This window comes from Epinephelus fuscoguttatus, linkage group LG23, assembly GCF_011397635.1.
Source record: "Epinephelus fuscoguttatus linkage group LG23, E.fuscoguttatus.final_Chr_v1".
Lineage (NCBI taxonomy): Eukaryota > Metazoa > Chordata > Actinopteri > Perciformes > Serranidae > Epinephelus > Epinephelus fuscoguttatus.
The window spans coordinates 7973970-8000189 of record NC_064774.1 but is presented as its reverse complement, the minus strand read 5'-3'; the positions used below and the strand labels follow the sequence as shown (position 1 = coordinate 8000189).

The window sequence follows — 26220 nt, the reverse complement described above, 5'->3', positions numbered from 1 at the left end:
TGGTTGTGTGTTATCTTTCCTGTTTCACCCAGAAGGTTCTCTACAGTGAAACTTTGCTTTCTGCAGTGCTATTTTCAGTTTGTTCCTCTCTTCCTTGTAGGCCCTGCAATCAACCAGTACATGTCGGACAAACTCTATACCATTGCGGTGTGTAGCTACATGTGTCAGTTGCGTGTTTTCCTATTTTGTGAAGTGTGCTGTGTCCTATCCTGAGACGGGTGATGACTGCCTCTTCTTTTTGGTTCCTGCCCAACCTTCTTCCTACTCCAACCTGTTTATGAATATTATAAAGGTGAATTCCAGTGTCATTTATGTCCCAGTATTCTTGGCATGTTTTTTGTGCTTGTTTCTTAATGATTGCTTTCCCCTCCTCCTTACTTAATGACATATTCATGCTTATTGTTTGAAATTTGATTGCTTGCTTGGCCAGCATGTCAACATCCTCATTTCCCTCAACGCCTACATGAGCAGGAACCCAAATAAAGCATACAGTCACACCCTTATTGCACAGTTTGTATATTATATGATGTATTCTGAAGATGATATCTTGTCTGCAAGATTTCAAAGATTTGATACTTGTGAGTGCTGCCCAACTGTCAGATGCAATCAATGCCTCTTCTTCACTGTTACTAGCCACTCCAGGGCTATCAGAATTGCAGTAAGTTCCACTGCATATACTGACAAATGATCTGAAGTTCTTTCCTTTATTGCTATCTTGAATTGTGGTATATAGACAGCCGCTCCTGAGGGGTATTCCAGAAAGGAGGTTCAACAAACTCTGAGTCTATCCCTGAACTCTAAGTTGACTTACTCTGAGATGGGAAGCTCTGAGTATCCGGTTCCAGAACAGCTGATCTGAGTTAGTTCAGTCAACTCTGAGTATGTTCACCTCGAGTCACGCGCATACACAACCACTATAAAAAGCCATCATCAATGGAGCCCCGATACCACGAGTAACCATGACAACTGAAAAAAAAAGATCTAGTTATTTTACCCCGATGGAGTTGGAGGTCCTAATGCAGGCCTATGGAGAATATGACCACATATTTCGCTGTAAATGTAACACCGCTGCAGCAGCGAAGGACAGAGGAACGGCATGGGAGAAAATTGCTACCCGAGTCAACGCATAAGTTTGAATGTACCATTCCACTGACTTAACATTTAACCGTAAGATAGCATAGTTATGAATATAAATAGCAATAAAATCTGATTTTCATTTAGGTGCAATCCAACAGGGGAAAAACGGACTTGGAAGCAGCTAAAAATTAAATATAAAAACATCATTCAAAAAGGTAAGACATATTTTGCTAGGCTATGATTGCACCTCACTTTGATTTTGATTTTATTTTTTTTTAATTGACTTAGGCTATTAAACAAAGTAAATATTAATTCAGTGGCTACTTCAAATAGTAATTTAAACCCCTAACAAAATGTTGTTTTAACACGTCCTCTCACTTAATACCCCACTTAGTAGATTAACACTTGATACAATGTTTACACATTTTTATTTTATACGTATTGAAGTCATTTAAAATGTGACGATGTGTACACGAACACTCAATAAAATACTAATTTTAAAAAAAATTAACATTTGAGTTCTGCTCTGCCAACAGAAAGAAGGCAGAGGTCCGAAAAACGGGTGGAGGGCCACCTCCACCACCTCTGACAGGCTGAGGAGCTGGCCCTCAGCCAAAACTGTGGTCGACCAGTGGCTGAAGGCATCCCCGGGGGAAGCTCATCTGAGCCTGTCACCCCCAGGACACAAGTGCCTATATCAGATGCAAGAATACACTTGTGTCTTTTAAAAAAATAAAACTAATATATAAATATATATAGCCTACTTTTTAATAAATAAATATATATATCCACCCACCCAACAGTTGTGGATGGTGTCATCTGCCTAGTTCAGCCTCCAACTACTGAAACAATTGAACACCCTGCAGCTGTAAGTATTCCATACTCAGATCTTGCCTCAGATGGTAGTTCGAAGTATTCTGAAACAGTATCATTTCCTGCATCACAGGAGGAGGAGGATGAAGGTGATGATGAAACGCTGTCTGCTGCCACAGGGAGAGATCCAGAGAGGCCTACTGAAGTGTGTCTTAATATTATGTATAGCTACTGGCAGTGCTCTACCCATTCACATTCCTTTACATTCTTGAGTGGAATTTGGGGTTTGACATGTACACTGAAGTGATGAGCATAGATAGTGGACAAACAACTAGCACATTCTTGTCCTTCAACAGAACATGGCTGGGCATCACCAGGAGGAGGGTCCATCAACTTCCACAACACAGCTTGACACAGTGAGATTTTCGGTCAATACCATGTTAAATCTGTATGTAGAAATGTCGTCCATATGTTTCCCAGTTACCAGTAAAGGAGTTGTATAGAGTGCACCTCATGAGGACTATAGCAAAAACTGAAAAGGAAATGGTCTACCTGGATCGCCAGATTCGAAAAACAGACCTTGAAATTCTATTACTGGAACGCCAGTTGAGGTGGGTGCATTGTCATGGTGAAATAGGTGAATATGTGAAATATGTTTATGGTTGGAAGTATATTACAAATCCTAACTGTTGCTTTTGTACTTTTAGGGAATAAAGAAGAACCAAATCACATGTGAATTTGTCTTTATTTGACTGTTTTAATCAAAAGTAATTTCTGCTAATTAGGTCCCTTAGAGCCCTTCCATCCTGGACATCTGCAGGGTGGATGAGATGGTCATCCTCAGGGTCATTAATTCGTATGGCAGGGTGTTGCTCTCCTCTAATAGTTGCAATATTATGGAGAACAACACATGCCACGATGATGTCACATGCCCTCTCTGGGGTGACCCTGAGCTTACGCAGGCACTGGAACCGGGATTTGAGTATGCCAATGGTCATCTCAACCCGGGCTGTAGTCCTGCAGTGGGCCACATTAAAACGTTGTTGGGGCCCCGGCTGGGCAACCAACTTACACTCCCAGTAGATCCGGGAATCATGTACAAAGCCAGGCCACTTGGCTTCTACGTTTGTAATAATGAAGGCTGCATCACATATGATCTTCACAGTGCAGAGAATGACATGAGTTAGTTGTATTGTAATGTATACATTTTCATGTACATATTTTTTAAGATGGTAGGTCATATACCTGGACATTGATGCTGTGAAAGGATTTTCTATTCACATAGTCCCTTTTGTTTTCTGCAGGCGCAGTAATAGGAATTTGTGTCCCATCTATGCATCCTATCACATTTGGAAGCCCTGCAAAATGACAGCCAATTAAGCTACTGACCCCACTCTGAGGTCGCAGCAGAATGTATATCATAATTTAAAATAATAGAATATATGATTTCTACATCAGTCACCTGCAATCCTGTGGAATTCCTCTTTGATGTTTCTAACAGATTTGTGTCCGGGGAACACCACCATCATTGGTAACAGGCGTTGCAGTGCGAGGGTTTCTTTCCTCACAGGTCTACACACTGTTGTCTTTCCGAAGTGCTCTGCATCCCCAATGTTGTACAAAAAACTACCGTTTGCAAAAAACGTAGCGCTATACATAAAATTTGCTGTGATGTGAGTGCACGTCCGCGGTGTGTGAGGTTAGTGATGTATGGCCGGAGAATGTTATCGAGATAAATTATACTGTTTGATGAAAAGCGGTAGCGTTCGAACAAATATTCCTCTGGAAATGACAGGACATCTAATCTGGGTCGGAAGATTCTCTCGCGACGTAAAGCATTTCGGCTTCGATATCAATCGGACTGGGAATGAATGGGCAATCCATGTCTAACAGCTTTCTTCATGTGGGAGGAGACAGGTAGAAACTCAGGGTTTCTTATAGTAGTCTGTTACCATGGTGACTGACTCAGAGTTTCAGTTACCTCTCTTTCTGGAACGGATAACTGAGTTTCCCTCATCTCAGGGTTAACTTACTCTGAGTTTTCACATAACCCGCTTTCTGGAATTCCCCCCAAGAACACAGGATGAACCCAGGAGGAACACAAAGTGAAACACACAGGTATATATACACAGAAAACTAATCACAAGAGTGAGATACAGCTGGAGTAGGTGGACACAGGCAGAAGGAGGGAAATGGGGATTGGCTGACAACAAGGATGCGGTGGGGAACACTAGGGTGGAGCAAACAAGACTAATACACAACAGATGTGAAGGGAAGACTCTGGGAACAGGGAAGGACTAACGAGACTGGAGGGAGACAGGTGTGACAAAAAACAGGTGGGAAAACACACAAAGACAGGAAGTAAAAGCAGACGTGACACATGAGGAGAGAATCTACAAAATAAAACAGATTCAACATGAATGAGTAACATGAAACAAGGAGCACAGACAGAAAACTGCAAAACAAAGTCCACAAGATAACAGGATAGAAACTAAACCCAGGATCGTGACACTTTCTTTGAACTCTAACATCTCTCATGTGTTTTGGATTGTTTTAAATTAAGTTTTTACACCTTTTAAGGATTTACTCTTTTTAACAAGCTCTTACCTTTGTTTGCTCCCGTTGTGTTTATATTCTTAAACACTTGCCCTTTGTTTTTTAACCGATTTTAACCCCACACATGCATCATTATATCAGTTTCTGCAATTCAACTCTTATAAAATGTTTTACCGCAGTTCAGACCATTTATAATTAAACCAACTTAATGATCCATTTATTTATTTATTGATGTTTTTATCTCATAAATCTCAGCGGCAGTCACCAGGTTATTTCTCCAGAGACCCTGGGGGACGGAGCACTGTTAATATATAAAGTTCCCATTGCCCCACATGTGCAGTGGCTCAGTACCCTCAGATCTAATCCAATACTTCATATCATTGTCATGTTCATGGGACTCTTCCAACCCCTATCAGGACTCAGAGCGCTGCGTTTTAACCCCAACCTAAGCTTAAAGGGGAACACCGACTAAATTAAGAATTCCAATATGTCATTTCCACGGCCTTGGAAAGTTCAATCAGTGTTTGTGAACATGAGCTACTCTCTCTCAAAGCCTGAAACCAGAGGAGTATGTCTCAAACTTGTGATGGCATCAAGTATAAAGTCTGGAGCTGCTCCATAGACAATGACAGGGAGCCTGATTTGATTTGTTTCCTTTGTTTTAGACCCAAATGATCTTTATTCTGTTGTAGTGTTCTCAGATCTGGAACAGAAAATGTACCCATACAGGCCGAATCACCGCGACACCGTGCAAACAGATCTGTGCAGTTGTAAACTATTTCCAGTGATTTACTCGGGAGTGATTGTTGTTGTGACATCATCATTTTCTACCTGGAAGTTACTGTAAATAAACACTGTGATTGGGTCTGTGCTCAGAACATTCCTCTGGGTGCTCTCACTCTCATCTATAACATCCTTCCAAATTCATGGTCTGTGGAGCAGCTCCAGACTTTATATTAGGGGTGGGGAAAAACTGATACAGCATAGTATCCATCTTTTATTATATGCATCATTCATTTCTGCAGATGCACATTTTAATACAACTTTTGGTGCAAGAATAATAAAGTCAGTTGCTTTTTCGCTCCACTAGATGGTGCTGTTGGTTTTTCCTAGTGAGGTCAGCAGAGGTCTCAGTCAGCAGCATTTGGCAGGAAGTTCATCAGAAATAAGGAGCGTGGCGTCTGTGTTTAAATCAAACTTCTGGACTTATTTTGGATTTTTTAACATAGAAGGAAAGGAGGACTTGGATATGACACACGTAATTTACGAGCAGAGTCACACGAGAATAAAATACTGTGGGAATACTACGAACATGAGGGCTTACCTCACACTCCACTATCCAGAGATAGTGTTAGCCGCTGACGGCCAAGCTAACACTAAACCTGCTCCGCCGAATAATCAACCAACACTGGACACACTTAGCTCGATGTAACTCCCATCAACTGTGAGGGAGTTGGATGGTAGTTTTAATGCATTCTGTTTATAGAGGCCTTTCAGAGCGCTCAAGGACACCTTACAAGACACAGTTAAAAACAACAACAAGCAGCAATGTGTCCATAGATCATCAAATCAAACAATTCTGTAATATACAATAGAAGTTCATAAAATGACCAGACAAAAATGGTAATTATGAAAATGAGGTATAAACTCTTCATCATGAAGTCATCATCAGTGCAGGTCACCATATGTGTGTCTCCATTAAATTAGAGCCAATATGGCAGCTTGAAAAGGTGTGTTTACAGACGGGGTTTGAAAGTGGGAGGAGTCAAGATTGTGACTGTAGTGGGAATGTTTTATTATTGTTATTATTAATGATAAAATAAATCTGTCATTACATTACATCAGGTGGAAGATTAACGGAACAATTTTATTTCACACAAACAAAAATTCCATGTCTTTTCCAAAACTTTTAATGATTTTTACTAACACCATGACTTTTCCAGGCCTGTAAAATGTGTTTGTGGAATTCCCTGAGTTTTGGGCCTGGAAAATGTGTTTGTGGATATTTATGACTTTCCCAGGCCTGGAAAAATGTATTTGTGGAAGTTCATGACCTTTCCAGGACTGGAAAATGTGTTTGTGGAATTCAAAAGCTATTGCGGGCCTGGAAATTGTGTGTGTGGAATTCCATGACCTTTCCAGGGCGGGAAAAAGTGTTTGTGGAATTCCAAAGGTATTCCAGGCCTGGAAATTGTGTTTGTGGAATTCCAAAGGTATTCCAGGTCTGGAAATAGTGTTTGAGGAATTCCAAAGATATTCCAGGCTTGGAAACTGTGTTTATGGAATGAAACCAAACAATATGAAGCTCTTCCTTTTGGACTGAAACGTCAGTTAATGTTTAAGGGGCATAAAATTATCTCCATCTACTGGTGACTGAAAGTAACTACAACAGCAGTGTTTAAAACACACAATAACAAAGTCTACACACACACATACACACACACACACACACACACACACACACACACAGACAAAGACACACAAACTGATGCTGCTGCTTCAACATCTCTGGATCCTCAGGACACAGCTGATCCTCTCATAGCCTCCATCTGATGAGAGAAGAAGACAAGAGAAGTTATAAACCAGCTGTCAGTCAGTGATGCAGCACATCCAGTATAAAGACCAGTAGGGACTTCCTGTTCAGAGCAGAGTGGAGCGGCTGTGTAGCATAGTCGGCTTCCTTCCAGCTCTCATGTTAACGTTGTGTTGGAGTGAACACACTGAGCTGGAAGCTCACAGACCTGCAGAGACTTTGGGCATCAAGTCTGTTTACTCTGCAGATTTCACTCAAGTACACAGTGTAAATAAACTGCTGAGAGTCCTGAACGCATCATGGCTGCACAAACAGAGGGATTCACTGTAATGATGGATTTACTGAGTCTGTTAGAACAAATGACTGAATGAAGAACAAATACCAACATCCTTCATTGTAACACTATAGGCTATATCACACACACACACACACATACACACACACACACAGAAACAGGAAAGCATAACAGGTCCCATGTTATCAAGGTCAGATTTGATGGTGTGACAGTTTGATGAAGGAGGACAGCTGTCTCTATACATGTTGTGATGCTGTCAGCTGTAATCCAGCTTCACTTCCTGTAGACATGAACACAACAATAGTCGTCTTCACATCAACTTAAACACATGATCTCAACAAGCTTCTCTCTGATCTGATTGGCTGACTGTTCTCTCTGTCTGTCTCTCTGTCCTCTCCTGAAGACTGTCACCATTCCCCTCTTTGAGCCACTGAGAAGGTCTGAGATTTACAGGAAGTACTGGATCTTTGCTCTGATACTAACTGTGTTTAATAAAATACTGCTGAAACCAGCATGGACCCACTTCAAACCTCTACTGACCTCAGAGTCTCCAGTTTACAGTGTGGACTCTCCTTCAGATCACACAGCAACTTCACATCTGAATCCTGCAGCTTGTTGTAGCTCAGCTCCAGCTCTCTCAGATGGGAGGGGTTGGACTTCAGAGCTGAGGCCACTGAAACACAGCTGATCACTGACAAACTGCACTCCATCAGTCTGAATGAAGAATAAATGATGTAGATAAAAATCATTAATAATACAATCAGATGTGTTCAGGTGTTAAATGTGTAGCTCAACATTACTATGTCCTGATCAATGAGCTTTGCCCTAAACTGAGTAGAGTCACTTTGTCATTGTGTTTTTGTGGTGATGCCAACAGGATGCAGGTTAAAGACTGGAAAATACAAAAAGTGAAAAACAGCTCTCATAAATATCATTGACAACTTGCTGCTACTTCAATAAAGATGTAGTGACTTCACCTCTTAAACTCTGCCAGCTCCACCAGTGGCTCCATCATCACTAACTCATGTTGTGCAGCCAAACACAGATCACTTATTTAAAGAATCATCAGGGTAAATTTAAGCTCTCCCTAACTTACAATTATACTATTGGTCGGCTCAGCTCAAAATGATGTCAGACTGGTTTACGTATAGGCAAGAAGCTTTATGGCTTAGTCTTGAGTCTCTAGCATGTTAATTAATTTAATTTTAATTTTTTTTAAATTTTATATACTTTATTAATCCCCGAGGGGAAATTCAATTTTTCACTCTGTTGTCAATTACACACAAGTCCGAACACACACATGCACAAACTGGACCTATACATGCACTAAGTGGAGAGATGTCAGAGTGGGCTGCCCATGACAGGCGCTCTGAGCGGTTGGGGGGTTTGGTGCCTTGCTCAGGGGCACCTCGGCAGTGCCCAGGAGGTGAACTGGCACCTCTCCAGCTACCAGTCCATGCTCCATATTTTTGGTCCGGACGGGGACTGTAAATCCTTGAACAGGCGACCCTCCGGTTCCCAACCCAAGTCTCTATGGACTGAGCTACTGCCGCCCCCATCCCAGAGGACTTAAATCCCTACCTTTTATCAATAATATAGACCAAATAAATTCCTTTGATCACAACATAATCATTTACAACACATTATTGGTGTGGAAGGATGTGAGAAAACACTTAGATATCCCGTCTGTCATTTCTGTTGAATCTCCCCTAACGTTTAACCCTGATGTCCTGGTGCAGATCAGGAGTATTGGTTTGACGGGGTGGTCGTCCAATGGCTGACTCAATTCTGTGGGCCTGCTGATCTAGGATTCTCTGAAGTTGTATAAAATCGAGCAAATTAGAACAGATTTTAATATTCTCCACAGAGACGTTATCAAGTATCTCCAAATTCGTCATTCTACAGAATCTCTTTCAAGGAAGAATATGATTCGTTTCAAACTGTCTGAGTAAGAAGATATATTGGTTTAAGCCAGGTCTGCCAAGGGTATAATTTAAAAGTTTTATACTCTGTTGTTTCACTCTGACTCATCTGTGTATGATTCCCTGAAGCCGTTGTGTGAGTGTGACCTGGGAGTAACATTAAGCTCTACTGATTGGACTAAAATCTGCAAGAGGATCTTTCTGAAATGTATTTCTTTTTCTATACATGAACAAAATTTAAATTTTTTTCATGGGATTTATTATACACCTGTCCGCTTCCAGGGAATGTTCCCCAAAAGCTCAAACCTTTGTTTTAAAGGTAAAACACACAAAGGTATATTTTTTCATGTGGTCTGGTCGAGTCAGTGTCTCTAAATTTTTTGGAAAGGGTTCATTCTGTAGTTCAGGAGGTTATAGTCAAACGGTTTTCAGTGACTCCTTCATTCTCCTTCATTCTACTTGTTGCACCACATTTCAGACAATTTCTTTGATAAGGATGTTAAATCTCTGTTAACAATTCTTTTAAACTCAGCTAAAAAGTGCATCTGGCTGTGACAGTCTGCTCCACAGGTCCCCACGGTTGGCATGTGGTTATCGCAGATTCTCCTCTGGAGAAACTGAATAATCTTGCCTAGAATTGTGGACTTTGGTCAATTCTGGTACTTTGAGAGCAAGTCTGCCGGAGTCAAATTACCTGTATGTACACATGTACTTGGCCAATAAAGCTGATTCTGATTCTGATAATTCAGACAATTTCTGGCAATTTGGGAACCAATAAAATTTTTCCTCTAGAAACTATGACCTGCTTATTCCCAGAGGGTAGTAACTGATTGCTCCATCTGTTAATGTCAGTGTCACATTTCTGTACAATCTCTTTCTTCAAAACTTTTTAGCTTGTTCATTCTTAGTTGTAATAACCTGCAGCATTTGTTCTTTTGGGGTGTTTTTTTGCATGGATATTCTCTATACTTTTCTGTCTTGTCTGTGTTTATGTCTCGGTGTTGTTTATGTTGGTTGGTTTTGTTTGTTCATTAAGGTGTGTGCTTGATTTGAAAAATCTATGAAAAGAAATGAAAAAAAGGAAAATATGAAAGAGCTGATAATGAAGAAGCATATTGATCCAACAGTATTGATGAATTTTGCCCCAGGCTGTTTAATACTGGGTCTCAGTATCAGTCCCTACCTGGGCCACTCCTAGGGTTGCTTCTGGGCCAGATATATCCTGCAGGCTGCCAAGTGAGTAGGCCTGGTTTAAAGGTTTGGAGTGAATTTTCAAGTCATGTTTCCTACATAAATTAAAGTTATGTTATACAGGATTGTTGGTTACAGTTTGTAAACACACTTGCCAGTGAAAGTGAAAGTAAAAGCCAACCCCAGATTCATTCTTGTTTGGCATTTCTTCTCACTATATTGGCATTTTCCACTGTAGTATCTCTTTGATTCCTGCTGCTTACAGTCTGGAACCTGGTCGCCACCTTTTTATAAAGCCCTGACCTCACCTGAGCGCTGTGGGGTACACGCCCAGAAACTTCCCAAACACAGAAAAAAGAAGAAAGTAAGAAAACACAGACAGAGGGCAAAGTCTCTGCGGAATAATACCACACACTGAGAGTGGCTCACAAGTGATGATTGAGAGGGATTATTTCTGTATGAGTCTATACACTGTTTTGAAGGAAGATCCTGCAGAGTTTATCTTTAAGGTTTTAGCTCCACATTGCTCTGCCACAGTCAATGGATTAAACCACTGAACAAGACAAATAGACTTCATTGTGGATCAGTATAACATCAGCCTGATGTCTGCAGTTTAGTGTCAACACAACTTTCACATCATAATAATCTCAGCACAGCAGTAAAAAATGGTGTCTGACCTCAGAGTCTCCAGTTTACAGTGTGGACTCTCCAGAAAATCACACAGCTGCTTCACTCCTGAATCCTGCAGCTTGTTGAAGCTCAGCTCCAACTCTCTCAGATGGGAGGGGCTGGACTTCAGAGCTGAGGCCAATGAAACACAGCTGATCTCTGACAAACTGCATTTCTCCACTCTGAATGAAGAATAAGATGTAGATAAAAATCATTAATAATACTCATGTTGTCCAGCCAAACACAAATCACTTATTTAAAGAATCATGAGGGTAAATTGAAGTTGAAATCAAGTGTTTAAAGCAGGGCTGTTCAAATACAAATTCAACTGGGCCGGATTTTAAACCAGAAAATGTTGATGGGCAGAGACATTTTCAGCAGCAGGCAACCTATTGGAAACTTTTTTGTTTTAGCTATTGGTGATGACACATTTCTAAACAGGTACAAATTACTTAAGTAAAAGAAGCAACATTTTTAGTGTCACATTTGAAATAAAAAAAAAAATAGTATATCAGTATATATATCTGACAGAGGAGCATCACAAAATGCAGTAACAGAATAAAGAAGAGCTGTCAATGCACAGAAGCATAACAAGTGACATTAACAGTAACTAATAACACACACACAGACACACAGACTCACACAGAGTCTCACACACACACACACACACACACACACACACACACACACACACACACACACACACACACACACTTCCTGACATTTACCTTTAAGGTCAAGTGTTTATGAAAATACACAGGATATAATTTTATACAGTCTATGGCAGCAACAGTCATGTTTACAACAACAAAGTCACTATATAAACTCAATAATATCTCACTGGAAACAAACCTGACATGTCAATAAAATAAATATTACTCCTGACATCACAACACTGAGTTATGTTATATAAGCATGAAGAACAGACATCAGTATCAGTCATTCATCCTGCTCTCTGTCCCACCTCTACTGAGGACACTCACTGTCCACAGGTAGGCTGTCTCAGGTACATTTTAAGATAAGTGACAAACTAAGTCAAACAGACTACATACAGACAGCTTTCATTTTAGTTCCTCATCGTTCCTCTGAAGGATCAATGTCATGAAAATGAACATCCTTCCCTGATTAAACTACTGATTCCAAAATCTTCCATGTTATCTGACGCCAGTGTTTTTCAAGTCACTGAATTCTGATATTCTCATATATATATTCTCATTATGTTTGGAACAACAAACACCAAAGGGTTAAAGGGACAGTGCACCCAAAAATGAAAATTCAGCCATTATCTACTCACCCATATGCCGAGGGAGGCTCTGGTGAAGTTTTAGGCCCAATCCCAATTCCAATTCCTATCTTAACCCTCAGTCTTAACCCTAAATCTCAAAAATCCGCGCTCCCGCGAAGTGCTAGTGCTGTCCCGATTCTCAGTGTGTTGAGTTAAGGGTGAAGATTAAGGGCTCTATGTCTCTTACTTTTGAGATTTTCCAGCACCACACTTGGCGGTGAGTGCTATCCCTCAATCCCTTGCGCACCTTCTTCTTCTTCTTCTTTTGAATTGACAGACTGGACGGAGCTTTGGCGTATTGCTGCCCCCCACAGTCAGAAGATGTATCTGCCTTTAAGGGGTGTCCCATTTCTAAGTCTCAAGATAGCCCTAACACTTGGTTTTTAAGGGCTAGTGAGATTGAGGGTTGAGCTTGAAAATTAAGATTGAGGGTTAAGATGGGAATTGGGATTGGGCCTTAGAGTCCTCACATGTCTTGCGGAGATGGGGCTAGCAAAAAAAAATCCACCTAATGGAGGCTGATGGCGCCCCAGATTCAAACGTCCAAAAACACATAATTGAAACCACAAAATATCTCCATACTGCTCGTGCATAGTGATCCAAGTGTCCTGAAGCCCCGACATGAAAAGTTGTTTGGAAAACCATCATTTGAACTCTGTTTTTAGCCTCATTGTAACCTGTAGCTCTGACTGCCTCTCTGTAGACCGCGCTCATGTGTGTGCGCTTGCGCAAGACCATAAGACATGGACACCACCTTCATGTGTGTTCACGTGCTTTTGTTGGTCTCGTGCGCACACGCGAACTCGGTGTACACAGAAGCAGTTAGAGCTACAGGCTACAATGAGGCTAAAAACAGAGTTTAAATGACGTTTTTCCAAACAACTTTTTATGTTGGGGCTTCAGGACACTTGGATCACTATGCACGAGCAATGTGGAGATATGTTGTGGTTTCAATTATGTGTTTTTTGGACGTTTGAATCTGGGGCGCCATCAGCCTCCATTAGGTGGATTTCTTTTGCTAGCCCCATCTCCACAAGACATGTGAGGACTCTAAGGCCCAATCCCAATTCCCATTTTAACCCTCAATCTTAATTTTCAAGCTCAACCCTCAATCTCACTAGCCCTTAAAAACCAAGTGTTAGGGCTATCTTGAGACTTAGAAATAAGTCTCAAGATAGCCAGTAGTCATCAGTAGTCATAGAAGAAGAAGGTTACAGACAAACAATACGAATCATGCCGTCTGCAGCTGAGAAAAATGATATTTTGTAACATTAACTGAACGACAGCTAACGTTATGGCTTGTGTGCACCGCGACGGCTAACATTACTGACTTTCGATCGTTAGCGAAAAAATGTGTTCGTGTTTACGCTACATAGAGGTCTAAAATCCATAAAATGACATCTAACAAAGCTATTACAATGCTTATCATAATTTTTAAACTCATATTTGAAAGGAAAATACTCACAGTTATAATTTCTTTTTACCGCTTTCCGCCGCCATCTTGCTTTGAATGAATCGTACGGACTCGGCTGATTTCAGCTGGGCTCAGCCAATGATGGAGTTTTGTTGCTAGCCCCATCTCCGCAAGGCATGTGAGGACTCTAAAACTTCACCTGAGCCTCCCTCAGCATATGGGTGAGTAGATAATGGCTGAATTTTCATTTTTGGGTGCACTATCCTTTTAAGTTCTCCAAACTTACAAAACTGAAGGAATTAGGAGGTTTATCTCTCCCTAACTTACAATTATACTATTGGTCGGCTCAGCTCAAAATGATGTCAGACTGCTTTACGTATAGGCAAGAAGCTTTATGGCTTAGTCTTGAGTCTCTAGCATGTTATCCCAGAAGACTTAAATCCCTACCTTTTATCAATAATATAGACCAAATAAATTCCTTTGATCACAACATAACCATTTACAACACATTATTGGTGTGGAAGGATGTGAGAAAACACTTAGATATCCCGTCTGTCATTTCTGTTGAATCTCCCCTAACGTTTAACCCTGATGTCCTGGTGCAGATCAGGAGCATTGGTTTGACAGGGTGGTCGTCCAGTGGCCGACTCAATTTTGTGGGCCTGATGATCACCGAGCACCTTCTCTCTCTCTCTCTCTCTCTCTCTCTCTCTCTCTCTGGTCCTATCTGATGCCTCCTGCTGCTGCTGTTATCATTAGTCATACTTCTACTTTCATTATACACATATGATTATTGTCACATACATATACTATTATATATTAATATATACCTACAACATATTGTACCACTATAGCTGCAATTATTATTATAATTATTATTATTTTTTAAAGATTTTTTTGGGCATTTTTAGCCTTTATTTAACAGGACAGACAAGCGTGAAGGGGGGAAAGAGAGAGAGGGAGCGACACGCACCAAAGGGCCACAGGCCGGATTCGAACCCGGGCTGCTACAGCAACAGCCTTGTACATGGGGCGCCTGCTCCACCACCAAGCCACCGACGCCCCAATAGCTGTAATTATTATAATATTATGACTTAAATGAATGTTGTTGTAAGCGATTATCATTACTGTCTGTCCTGCATCTCTCTCTGTCTCTGCCTCTGTCTCTCTTTATGTCTCATTGTGTCATACGGATTACTGTTCATTTATCATGTTGATCTGTTCTGTACGACATCTATTGCATGTCTGTCCGTCCTGGAAGAGGGATCCCTCCTCAGTTGCTCTTCCTGAGGTTTCTACCATTTTTTGGGGAGTTTTTTCTTATCCGTTGTAAGGGTCCAAAGGACAGAGGGATGTGTGTCTGAGGCAAATTATTATTTGTGGTATTGGGCTTCATAAATAAAATTGATTGATTGATTGATTGATTGAGACGGATTATTTCTGTATGAGTCTATACACTGTTTTGAAGGAAGATCCTGCAGAGTTTATCTTTCAGGTTTTAGCTCCACATTGCTCTGCCACAGTCAATGGATTAAACCACTGAACAAGAGAAATAGACTTCATTGTGGATCAGTGTAATATCAGCCTGATGTCTGCAGTTTAGTGTCAACACAACTTTCACATCATAATAATCTCAACACAGGAGTAAAAAATGGTGTCTGACCTCAGAGTCTCCAGTTTACAGTGTGGACTCTCCAGAAAATCACACAGCTGCTTCACTCCTGAATCCTGCAGCTTGTTGTCACTCAGCTCCAGCTCTCTCAGATGGGAGGGGTTGGACTTCAGAGCTGAGGCCAATGAAACACAGCTGATCTCTGACAAACTGCAGCTCCTCAGTCTGAATGAAGAATAAATGATGTAGATAAAAATTATTAATAAAACAATCAGATGTGTTCAGGTGTTAAATGTGGAGCTCAACATTACTATGTCCTGATCAATGAGCTTTGCCCTAAACTGAGTAGAGTGACTTTGTCATTGTGTTATTGTGTTATTGTGCTGATCATCATGATATCAGTCTTCTACAGACATCATCCAAATGTCACCACAACATTCATTCACCTATTCATATCAACACAGATTAACAACAGATCAGAAAATAAGGCAGATATCTGAAAGTACAAACAGCAACGCAGGAGAGAAACTAAACTTCAAACCACAGAGATTCAGTTCAAAGATACAAAACTTGTGAACACACAGACACTTTGAAAACTCTGGGCTGCTGCACACACACCAGTTGAGCCTCAACACACGCTTGTTGGAGGGGGCGGAGCCTGTCAGCTTCAGCTCCACTAGTTTGGAGTCCACATGTGTCTGTCTTTGCTTTTAGGTGGATTACAATAAGAAATGACACCTTTGGAAGATTTTATTCCACTTACAGTGATGTAATCAGAGGCTGTTAACTCAAGTAACGTCACCTGTGTGGGTCGAGGAGGAGGGAGAGAAACGCAGCCCAGCGACAGGAAAACACAGTAAAGACTCTCACACTGAGCTCAAATCAAAGCAGTCCACATAAACAAGGTAAATAACATCAATAAAATATTTGCTTTCTTTCAGGGGGGTGGGGGATCCCACTGATAGAGGAAACACTTGATAGCAATTGGGATTGTTCCACAGCACATCACTCAACACATGGATGCATAGGGAAACAGGAGCCAGTGAATGCTTGTCATTTAGAAATGAGATCACATAGACATATGAATCCAGATCATTAATGGTGCAGTCCTAATGGGCGTGTGAGTGTGAAAGAATATCAACCTGTCCTTAAAGTCCAAGATGTTTCCAGTCCAGACTATTTATTTGCTTATTGTTGCAGTCTAAAGGTCTGTGACTTCAAATGATTATGTGTTAACATGAAAACAAAGAAACCTCAGAACCTCAGGAATCTTAAATTCTCTTTGGATAAATCTCAAACTTGATGGTGTCTAAATGTTCTAAATCATCATTTCTCTGCCTTTCATAACCAACTGTTCAGCCATTTGGAAAGACACAACATTTCTGAAAACACTGAAAGCTTTATAACCTCAGTCAAGGATTTATATTATATATATCCAAAAACAAACAAACACCTACATAAGCAAGTGAACTGACCTCAGAGTCTCCAGTCTACAGTTTGGACTCTCCAGTCCAGCACACAGCTGCTTCACTCCTGAATCCCGCAGGTCTCTGTTTCCACTCAGGTCCAGCTCTCTCAGATGGGAGGGGCTGGACTTCAGAGCTGAGGCCACGACTTCACAGTGAGTCTCTGAGAGTCTACACCAGGTAAATCTGACATGACACATATATTACAAAATCTGTTATTGTCAAAGAGACACTTTATATTTACTTTATGGATTTGATGATAAAACAGTTTGAAATATCCTGTTTTGATGGACTGAAAATAGTTAAGAATAAAAAAAGAACACAAAGAATTCAAACTAATTAAAAGCTGATTCATGACCAGAATTACTGCCTCGTGGTCGTATGCTTCACCAGTCAAGTTACACTTACAGTTTACATCCATGTCTGTCCACAACTGTCGCCAGTGCTGAGGCATGAAAAGAGTTTTTAGGACTTCAGAAATCTCCTTTGGCAAATGATAAAGATCTTATTTTAAATTTTTAAGCATAGTGGTGAATAAACTCAGGTATTATCTGCACGTCTGATTCTATAAAACACCTTCCACAACCTTCTTATGGAGTAATAACTTTACTGCTTTCACTCAGAACCATCAAATACTGCCATACTGTGATGAAATGCTGCTGTGATTAAACCTCAACAACAACCTCTGAAGTCCATCATTTGTTTTATCAGGTTCACCTCCATCACACAAAGGTGAAAAACTGTAAAATATTAAATGATCATAAATAAATAGAAGGACTGTGTTGATGAACTCAACAGCTATAAACACAACCAACTGAAACATCTACATGTTTTGCACTCACAGCATTTGAAACAGCTCAAGAATATCTGTGACAAAATACAACAGACACATCATTTGAACATTTTATGAATAATAAGAATTTCACAGTGTGTATATTTGAAGAATTAAACTACTAATTTACAATGATTCATGATGTTAATCACATCTGGACTTACCGAGCCTTTCTGCAGTTCCTCACAGCTGGAATCAGTCTCCGTCGTCCGGCGTTTGTTGTGTTGTATTTCTCCACGTCCAACTCATCCAGAACCTCCTCTGACATCTGCAGCATGTAGGCCAGAGCTGAGCAGTGGATCTCTGAGAGTTCCTTCTCTGATCTGTTCTCTGACTTCAGGAACTCTTGGATCTCCTGATGTACTGAGAGGTCGTTCATCTCCAGCAGACAGTGGAAGATGTTGATGCTTCTGTCAGGAGAAACATTGTACATGTTCATCTCCTTCAGGTTGTTGATGGCTCTCTGGATGATTTCTGGACTGTTGTTTGTCCGACCCAAAAGGCCTCCTAACAGTCTCTGGTTGGACTCCAGAGAGAGGCCATGAAGGAAGCGGACAAACAGATCCAGGTGACCATTTTTTTGACCACTTTGGAGGGATTTCTTCATGGCTCTCTGTAAGAAGACATCCAGGGATCTGTAATTATCCTGGTCTCTCCCCAGGAAGTCCTCCAGTACCTTTGTGTTCCTGTTGGTGAAACAGTGGAACAGGTAGACTGCAGCCAGAAACTCCTGAACGCTCAGATGAACGAAGCAGTAGACTGTTTTCTGGAAGATCACAGACTCTCTTTTGAAGATCTCTGTACAAACTCCTGAGTACACCGAGGCCTCTGTGACATCAAGACCACAGCGCTCCAGGTCTTCTTGGTAGAACATGATGTTTCCTTTCTCCAGATGTTCAAACGCCAGCCTCCCCAGCTTCAGAAGAACGTCCCTGTCAGCCTCCGTCAGCTCCTGTGGACTGGTCTCATGTCCCTCAGCATAGTTGTGCTTCGGCCTGGTTGTCTGAACCCGCAGGAAGTGTGAGTACATGTCAGGGTCTTGGGCAGCTCTCCTCTCTGCTCTGTAGTCAACATGTGATCCAGAACTGTAGCAGTGATCCAGCAGAAGACTGGGATTAGACACATGATGTGGAGGCTCCTGGATGTCTTCATGTGTGAGATGATTCTGCTGGACCGCTCTTCATCACTGACTCTCCTCCTGAAGTACTCCTCCTTCTGGGCATCAGTGAAGCCTCGTACTTCTGTTACCCTGTCAACACATGCAGGAGGGATCTGATTGGCTGCTGCAGGTCGGGAAGTTATCCAGATGAGAGCCGAGGGAAGCAGCTTCCCCTCAATGAGGTTTGTCAGCAGCATGTTGACTGATGACTTCTGTGTGACATCAGTCACAACCTCATTGTTGTGGAAATCCAGAGACAGTCTGCTTTCATCCAGGCCGTCAAAGATGAACAGAACTTTACAGACAGCGAGCTCCTCTGCTGTGACCTTCTGTAATGTTGGATGGAAAACACGGAGCAGAGTGAGAAGACTGAACTTCTCATCTCTGATCAAGTTCAGCTCCCTGAACGAAAGCAGAATCACCACACTGACATCTTGGTTTTCCAAACCCTCGGCCCAGTCCAGAGTGAACTTCTGCACTGTGAAGGTTTTTCCAACGCCAGCGACGCCGTTGGTCAGAACCACTCTGATGTGTTTCTGTTGCTCAGGTAAGGCTTTAAAGATGTGCTGACACTTGATTGGAGTTTCATGGAGGGTCTTCATCTTAGAAGCTCTCTCAAGCTGCTTCACCTCATGTTGGGTATTAACCTCTTCACTCTGTCCCTCTGTGATGTAGAGCTCAGTGTAGATCCTGTTGAGGAGGGTTCCACTTCCTGTTCCATCACTTCCTTCAGTCACACGTTCACATCTCCTCCTCACACTGATCTTATGTTCATCTAAAACCTCCTGCAGACCACTGTCTGCTGAAAGAGAAGAAACATGAGAGACTAAAGAAAAATCTAAAATCTTAAGATTATATTGTTGATCGACATTAAAACAAGTAACATGAAAAAATGAAGGTTTTATACATTAGTTTTATAAAATCTTTCATGTCTACACTTTACAACACAAATAAACCAAGAAGAATCCTGTTTTCAGACATGATGACATCAGCAGACAGATGTACAGTCTTACTTTGTACAGTGCTGGTCTGACTGGCTGTCTGCAGTCCAGCTCTTGTTCTGGATCTGTCTCCACACTGGGGACAGGAGGAGTCTCCTGATGAAGCAGACTGGTCCCAGTATGAGCTGATGCACTGTCTGCAGAACCAGTGTCCACAGCTGGTAGAGACTGGATCCTTCAGGACGTCCTGACACAAACTACAGCAGGACGGCTGCTCCTCCACAGAAACATGACTCCTCTTCTTCTCTCTGTGGAGATGAACACATTATTTAGATCTTGTCCTGCAAACTGTGCTGAAAATTATTTGCTTTATTCACACACTCAGTCACAGGCACTTCAAATATCTCATGGTGGAGCTTCATGAAAACCTCTTGAGTAATGTTGTGCTCCACTGTGAGACGACTTTCAAAAAGGCAAAAAGCTCCCTCATGTTTTTCAACAGTCTCTTACTTTGTGTCTGAGGGTCCAGGTTCATTACTGAAGAGTAGAGGAAGCTCTTTACTGTGGTCACTCTTCAAAGACAGCTGACAGCTGGACACTGGAGACTCTGGTCTGTCCCCGTCTGCCTCCAAATCAGCCATCTTCCCAAATCTGAGAGAACTGTAACACACATACACAGTGTGATGAAGTCAGTAACTTCTTATTTATAGGACATGATTACATATTGGCTGGGTATTTCTGTGACATACAGTAGGGGAGAGCGGGGTCAGTTGGGACACTTTTGTACTGACACTAAATAACCACAAAATAAAAATAATAGTGATGAAAATAATTTGATCTCTGAACAGATACAGGCGTCTGCTAACAATCAGGTCTTTTAGAGCCCAACCCAAACAAGAAAGCAAGGAGTGCTTTTTCCAAAAATTCTGACTGCCCAGGACAGGTGGGACACCGGCTGAAAAAATGTACATTGAAAAAACAGAAGAAAAAAAAACGGTCTAAATTTAAACACCTCAGCTCATGGTGGATGACACAGTTTCTTTCTACCTTGCTAAATAGGCGGCACTGTCCGACCCCACTCTCCACTATAACAGACTAAACAATGAATCAGAATAAAAATCAGCTGATTAATCAATAATGACAGTAATCATTATTTTTATAGTATTAACACTCACCGTATCTCGGACGACCTGTATTCCTCTGACTGCTCTGTTGACCTAAAAATGGAGTCTGAACATGCTGACTTTAGACTTTCGGGTTTTCCTCCTTTTGGCACCTCGAGACACACACACACGCCCAGGGAGCGGTTGTGGCTCGCAGCTTGTCTTTCAAAATAAAGATTTGTGGTCCAGCTGGTTTATCAAGGAACATTCTCTGTTCACCTCACAGTGGCAGGCCTATCATACAGTTTGTAGACATGCACCAAGCAAGGAAAATACAAAAGAAGCAACGGTCATGATGTCAGTGACAGCGTTCGATGAGCCAGACTTTGGTGTCAGCTCTATTGGAGTCACACTATAATCCATCACATCTTTGTTGTTTCAGCTTTGACTGAAAAATCCAGATTAAAAGCACACCTCATGTGATTCTGACTGATGTTTTATATCTAAACGTGCGGGTTTGTTTAACTTGTTCTTGGTCTCCAAACAGATCATGGCTCTGTCTCAAGCCCCTGGTTGTCATAAATCAGCTCAGGAAGGACCCAAATGCGGAGCAGCAGGCAGGTTGAAGGCTTAAACAGGAAACTAGAAACAAAAGGGTGATTAAAAGTCCAAAAGAAAGAGGAACCAAAAACTAAAGTGAAAACCAACCGGGATAACATGATGAACACAGGGAAAGAAAAAGGAAAGGAAAGAAATCCAAAACAGAACACAAGAGACCAGAGGCAGGAAACGGAGCAGGGAACGACACCATGAACACGGGGATGAACACAGACGAACTGACGAGGAACAAAGTGAAACACACAGGTACATATACACAGAAAACTAATCACAAGAGCGAGACACAGCTGGAGTAGGTGGACACAGGCAGAAGGAGGGAAATGGGGATTGGCTGACAACAAGGGTGTGCTGGGGAACACTAGGGTGGAGCAAACAAGACTTGAGCCGTTTCTCAATATGCGTTCTTGTACGGACTTGTGTTCTTGTGGACTTGTGACACATCATCAGTCACAGCCCAAGGACTGTTCCAATTCAAAGCTCACATTGAGCCAAGTTCAGTCCAAATGCCCGGATGTGTTCTCGCCACGCCCCTTTTACCGGGGATGCATCGGAGCAGACTTGTGTGGACTTCAGACAGCAGGTATCCCAGCATGCATTTCGCAACAATCATCAGAAATGGCGAGTGAGGGAAAGGCACACAACTGTAAGTCATAATTACCGATATGTGACTGTTGTTTTGTCACGGAACGTAGGGTTTTCATGCGTAGTTTAAACTTCAAACCCGTGGTTGATGTTTTAATATAGAGCCCACTTGAATCTGAGGTCCGCTAGAAGACAGCAGTGTCAGCGCTCATAGATAATAAACATGTGTATGAGCGCTCAGGCTGCCCCACAGAGAGCAGCCTCTCTCGGGTCGTCCTTTTAAATTCGTCGCTGATATCTCTATAGTGGTTAAACTGCTTTTGTTTTTTCTAGGTGAACCAAGTCTCCATAAAAATGTAGACAGAAAGCATAATGATGAGACAAATGCAGTGATGGACAGTAACAAAGTATATTTACTCAAGTAGCTACTGTACTTAAGTACAAATTTGATGTACTCTGGGTATTTCCATTTACTTAGAGGGAAACACTGTACATTCTACTAAAGCTACATTTATTTGATAGCTATAGTTACTGTTCAGATAGTTTGTTTTATATGTTGTAAGTTTCATATTTACAAGTTGCTGTGTGTTGTTATAGATCAGACTAGTGCACCAGTGACAGGTGTTAAAATTAGTTCTACCATGACAACATTTAAATGCTGCTTACATGTAGCCTACGTGTAAAAGGATCAATTAATACTCAATACATATTCATGGTTATGATGATTACAACACTTGAAATTGGGTCACTCTGCATCATGAGTACTTTGAACTTTTCATTTGAAGCAGGCCTACATTTTGCTGACAATACCCAGATACTTTTACTCAAGTCAGATTTGCAGCACTTTGACTTGTGACCGAGTTTTTGTTCTTTGTTGTGATATCACTACTTTTCCTGGGTACTTTGTCCACAACTGGACAAACACACCAAACAATAGAGACATGCAAGCGCAGCACGTCTCATCCTCATTCTCATTCTCTGCTGTCTTTCTGGGATCTGCCTCCTGCTGCAATAACTGCATCAAGACACCTTCTCCGATCCATGTCAGTTATTGATTTTTGATTTCCAACTCACCAATGCTCATGATCACAACAACCACCAACTCTCCACAAACTTTTCCCCCTGCAGCTGGCTTTTGATTATAATCAGAGGTCAGCTGCAGGGAAAAGGTTTTATGAGACACTTTATGAAAATATTTTGGCTATTTATATGTTTTTGTGTGTCAGTTAAATATGTTGAAACCTTAAAAACATTTACATATTAATTTCTTACAATGACAATGAAAAGACGCAGGGCTGTGTTTATATTGTTTTATTCTAAATGCACGTATACAACACAGTACAACAGCCAAGGCGAGCGGAGGTGGTGACATCATCAAGTTCGCTGCTGTTCCAAAAGCAGAAATGACTGTACTCCCGTCCTCCCGTTCTTGGGAAGTCTGGACTCTTGCTTGGACTTGCCAAGTCCACAAGTCCGAACTGCTGAACTTGAGTATTGACAAACGGCTAATGACTGGGAGCCTGATTTCATTTGTTTCCTTTGTTTTAGACCCAAATGATCTTTATTCTGTTGTAGTGTTCTCAGATCTGGAACAGAAAATGTACCCATACAGGCCGAATCACCATGACATCGTACAAACAGATCTCTGCAGTTGTAAACTATTTCCAGTAATGTACTCGGGAATGATTGTTGTTGTGACATCAGCAGACTTGTTGATTTCTGTCGTCATTTTCAGCTGTAACTGTAACGTTTAAAGATATATAGTGAAACACAGCGGTCTCTAATGAACCAAATCTACCTGCACAGAAGCTTCATACAACTTTTGGTGCAAGAATAATAAAGTCAGTTGCTTTTTCACTCCACTAGATGGTGCTGTTGGTTTTTTCCCAGTGAGGTCAGCAGAGGTCTCAGTCAGCAGCATTTGGCAGGAACAGAAATAAGGAGCGTGGCGTCTGTGTTTAAATCAAAAGTCTGGACTTATTTTGGATTTTTTAACACAGAAGGAAAGGAGGACTTGGATATGACACATGTGATTTACGAGCAGAGTCATATGAGAATAAAATACTGTGGGAATACTACGAACATGAGGGCTGACCTTACACTCCACCAACCAGAGATACACAGTTAACAACAACAAGAAGCAGCAATGTGTCCATAGATCATCAAATTAAACAATTCTGTACTATACAATAGAAGTTAAGAAAATGACCAGACAAAAATGGTAATTATGAAAATGAGCTATAAACTCTTCATCATGAAGTCATCATCAGTGCAGGTCACCATATGTGTGTCTCCATTAAATTAGAGCCAATATGGCAGCTTGAAAAGGTGTGTTTACAGGCGGGGTTTGAAAGTGGGAGGAGTCAAGACTGTGACTGTGGTGGGAATGTTTTATTATTGTCAAGACTTTTGATCACTTGGTGAAATTATTGGGACTAAGTTTATGTTTACTGATAAGAAATGTACATAATTGATTGAGCTGCTGCAGCCACTCTCTTCCTTTAACAGAGATACCTGCCCTTTAAATTGTTTGGTTAAAACATTCATTTTGTTGTGCTGTACGCCTGAGACCCTTTAAGGGGTTAATTGTGAGTGTGTCCTTCGGCAGGAGCACACAGCCCGTTGGTAAGTAGAGTAACAACTGCTAGCTGCAAACAGCCTGCTAATGATGGTTGAATTATAAATAAATGGTTGTGTGTTGACGTTCACCACGCTATCCCGACATGCTTTAGGTAACTTATAATTTGTGGTTTATAAGCGTTATAAGCGTTCAGCTTCTAACATGTGTGTAGCACATCTCTCTCGGCTAGCACTCGGCTAACTCGGAGCATTCTCGGTGGTCGATGTTGGCCGAGACATGCCGGTGGTTGAACACTCGCTGAGCTAATGTGGACGATGGCGTGGTGAATGGCGACTTTGACTCTGTGGTCTGTTGCAGAGCATTGTGTTGTTTCGTGGCTTTTGTAACTTGTAGGCGGCACGTGCAGGAGGTAAACACGGGCTGTGTCTCGACATGTCCGCACTGCCGTCTAGAGACTTCTTCACGCTGGGCTTTCTGGGAGATGTAGTCAATGTGGTTGCTTTGGGTCTTCTGTGTTGTGTTTGACATTGTTACTTATGTAAATAATATGTAGGTAGATTCATGTTATATGTATGGCAACAGTCTTGTTTAGAATGATAGCTGATGCTGAAGCTTAAAGACTTATGTTCTATTTATTGTAAAAAGTGGAAACAGCTGTTCAGTAATCACAGTTTTACATTTGACATTACATGTAGCATTTTGCATCTGTTTCTTATTGTTTCAGGTTTATGACCTGTGGTCATTTTGTTATCGAAAGAAAGAAGACAAAAAGAAAAACACGAGTTATAACTTTGTGTGCTGCCTGTCGAGCCTTTTCGGAGGGCTAAAATTTAAAAAGATCCTAACAATTACTGTTATTATTAATGATGAAATAAATCTGTCATTACATTACATCAGGTGGAAGATTAATGTCACAATTTTATTACATACAAACAAAAATTCCATGTCTTTTCCAAAACTTTCAATGATTTTTACTAACACCATGACTTTTCCAGGCCTGGAACATGTGTTTGGGGTATTCCCTGACTTCTTCAGGACTAGGAAATGTGTATTTATTTGAATCACCTCACTATTATACAGTATATACACAAACACACACATTCTCACACAGACACACACAGACTCACACTGACACACACACACACACACACACACTCACACACACACACACACACACACACACACACACACACACACAGACAGACAAACTGATGCTGCTGCTTGGTTGGGGGTGGTGGGGGCGGTCCGCGTCGGGCGGTGGGTGGGCGGGCCCTCCTGCCCCGCCTGTCTGGGGTGTGTCTCTGGCTCTCTGGGGGTGCCGGCCTTCGCCGCCCTGGGTCCTTGGGCCTGCGTGGTGTCCTGCAGCCTCTGCGGCTCCCTGGTCTTGGGGTCTGGGCGCTCCTGCGTTCTTGGGGTGCCATACCGCCCCCCTTCCCCCGCAGGGCTGGCCCTGGACCCTGGTGATGGTTTTCATAAACACATTGGGAGGGTTCAAATACATGCATGCATGTTCAATACTTCAGCTCCGTGACGCATCGCAAAGAACCGATGGGATCACTCCAAAGGGGCCC

At 41.6% G+C, this 26220-nt stretch overlaps 1 protein-coding gene and 1 long non-coding RNA gene across 2 annotated transcripts in view; one reads left to right on the top strand and one right to left on the bottom strand.

The window, feature by feature from the left end:
- Positions 1-26220, bottom strand: part of LOC125883533 (NACHT, LRR and PYD domains-containing protein 12-like) — a 184303-nt gene that overhangs the window by 24450 nt on the left and 133633 nt on the right. Inside the window, 3 exon segments of the mRNA XM_049567874.1 lie at positions 7815-7988; positions 11065-11238; positions 15419-15592. Of these exon segments, the coding sequence (XP_049423831.1) occupies positions 7815-7988; positions 11065-11238; positions 15419-15592 (522 nt within the window).
- The window catches only part of LOC125883535 (uncharacterized), a 108419-nt gene continuing 90208 nt past the window's right edge, over positions 8010-26220 (top strand). Inside the window, exon 1 of the long non-coding RNA XR_007448568.1 lies at positions 8010-8048. This is a non-coding gene — a long non-coding RNA (uncharacterized LOC125883535). The remainder of the gene's footprint in view (positions 8049-26220) is intronic.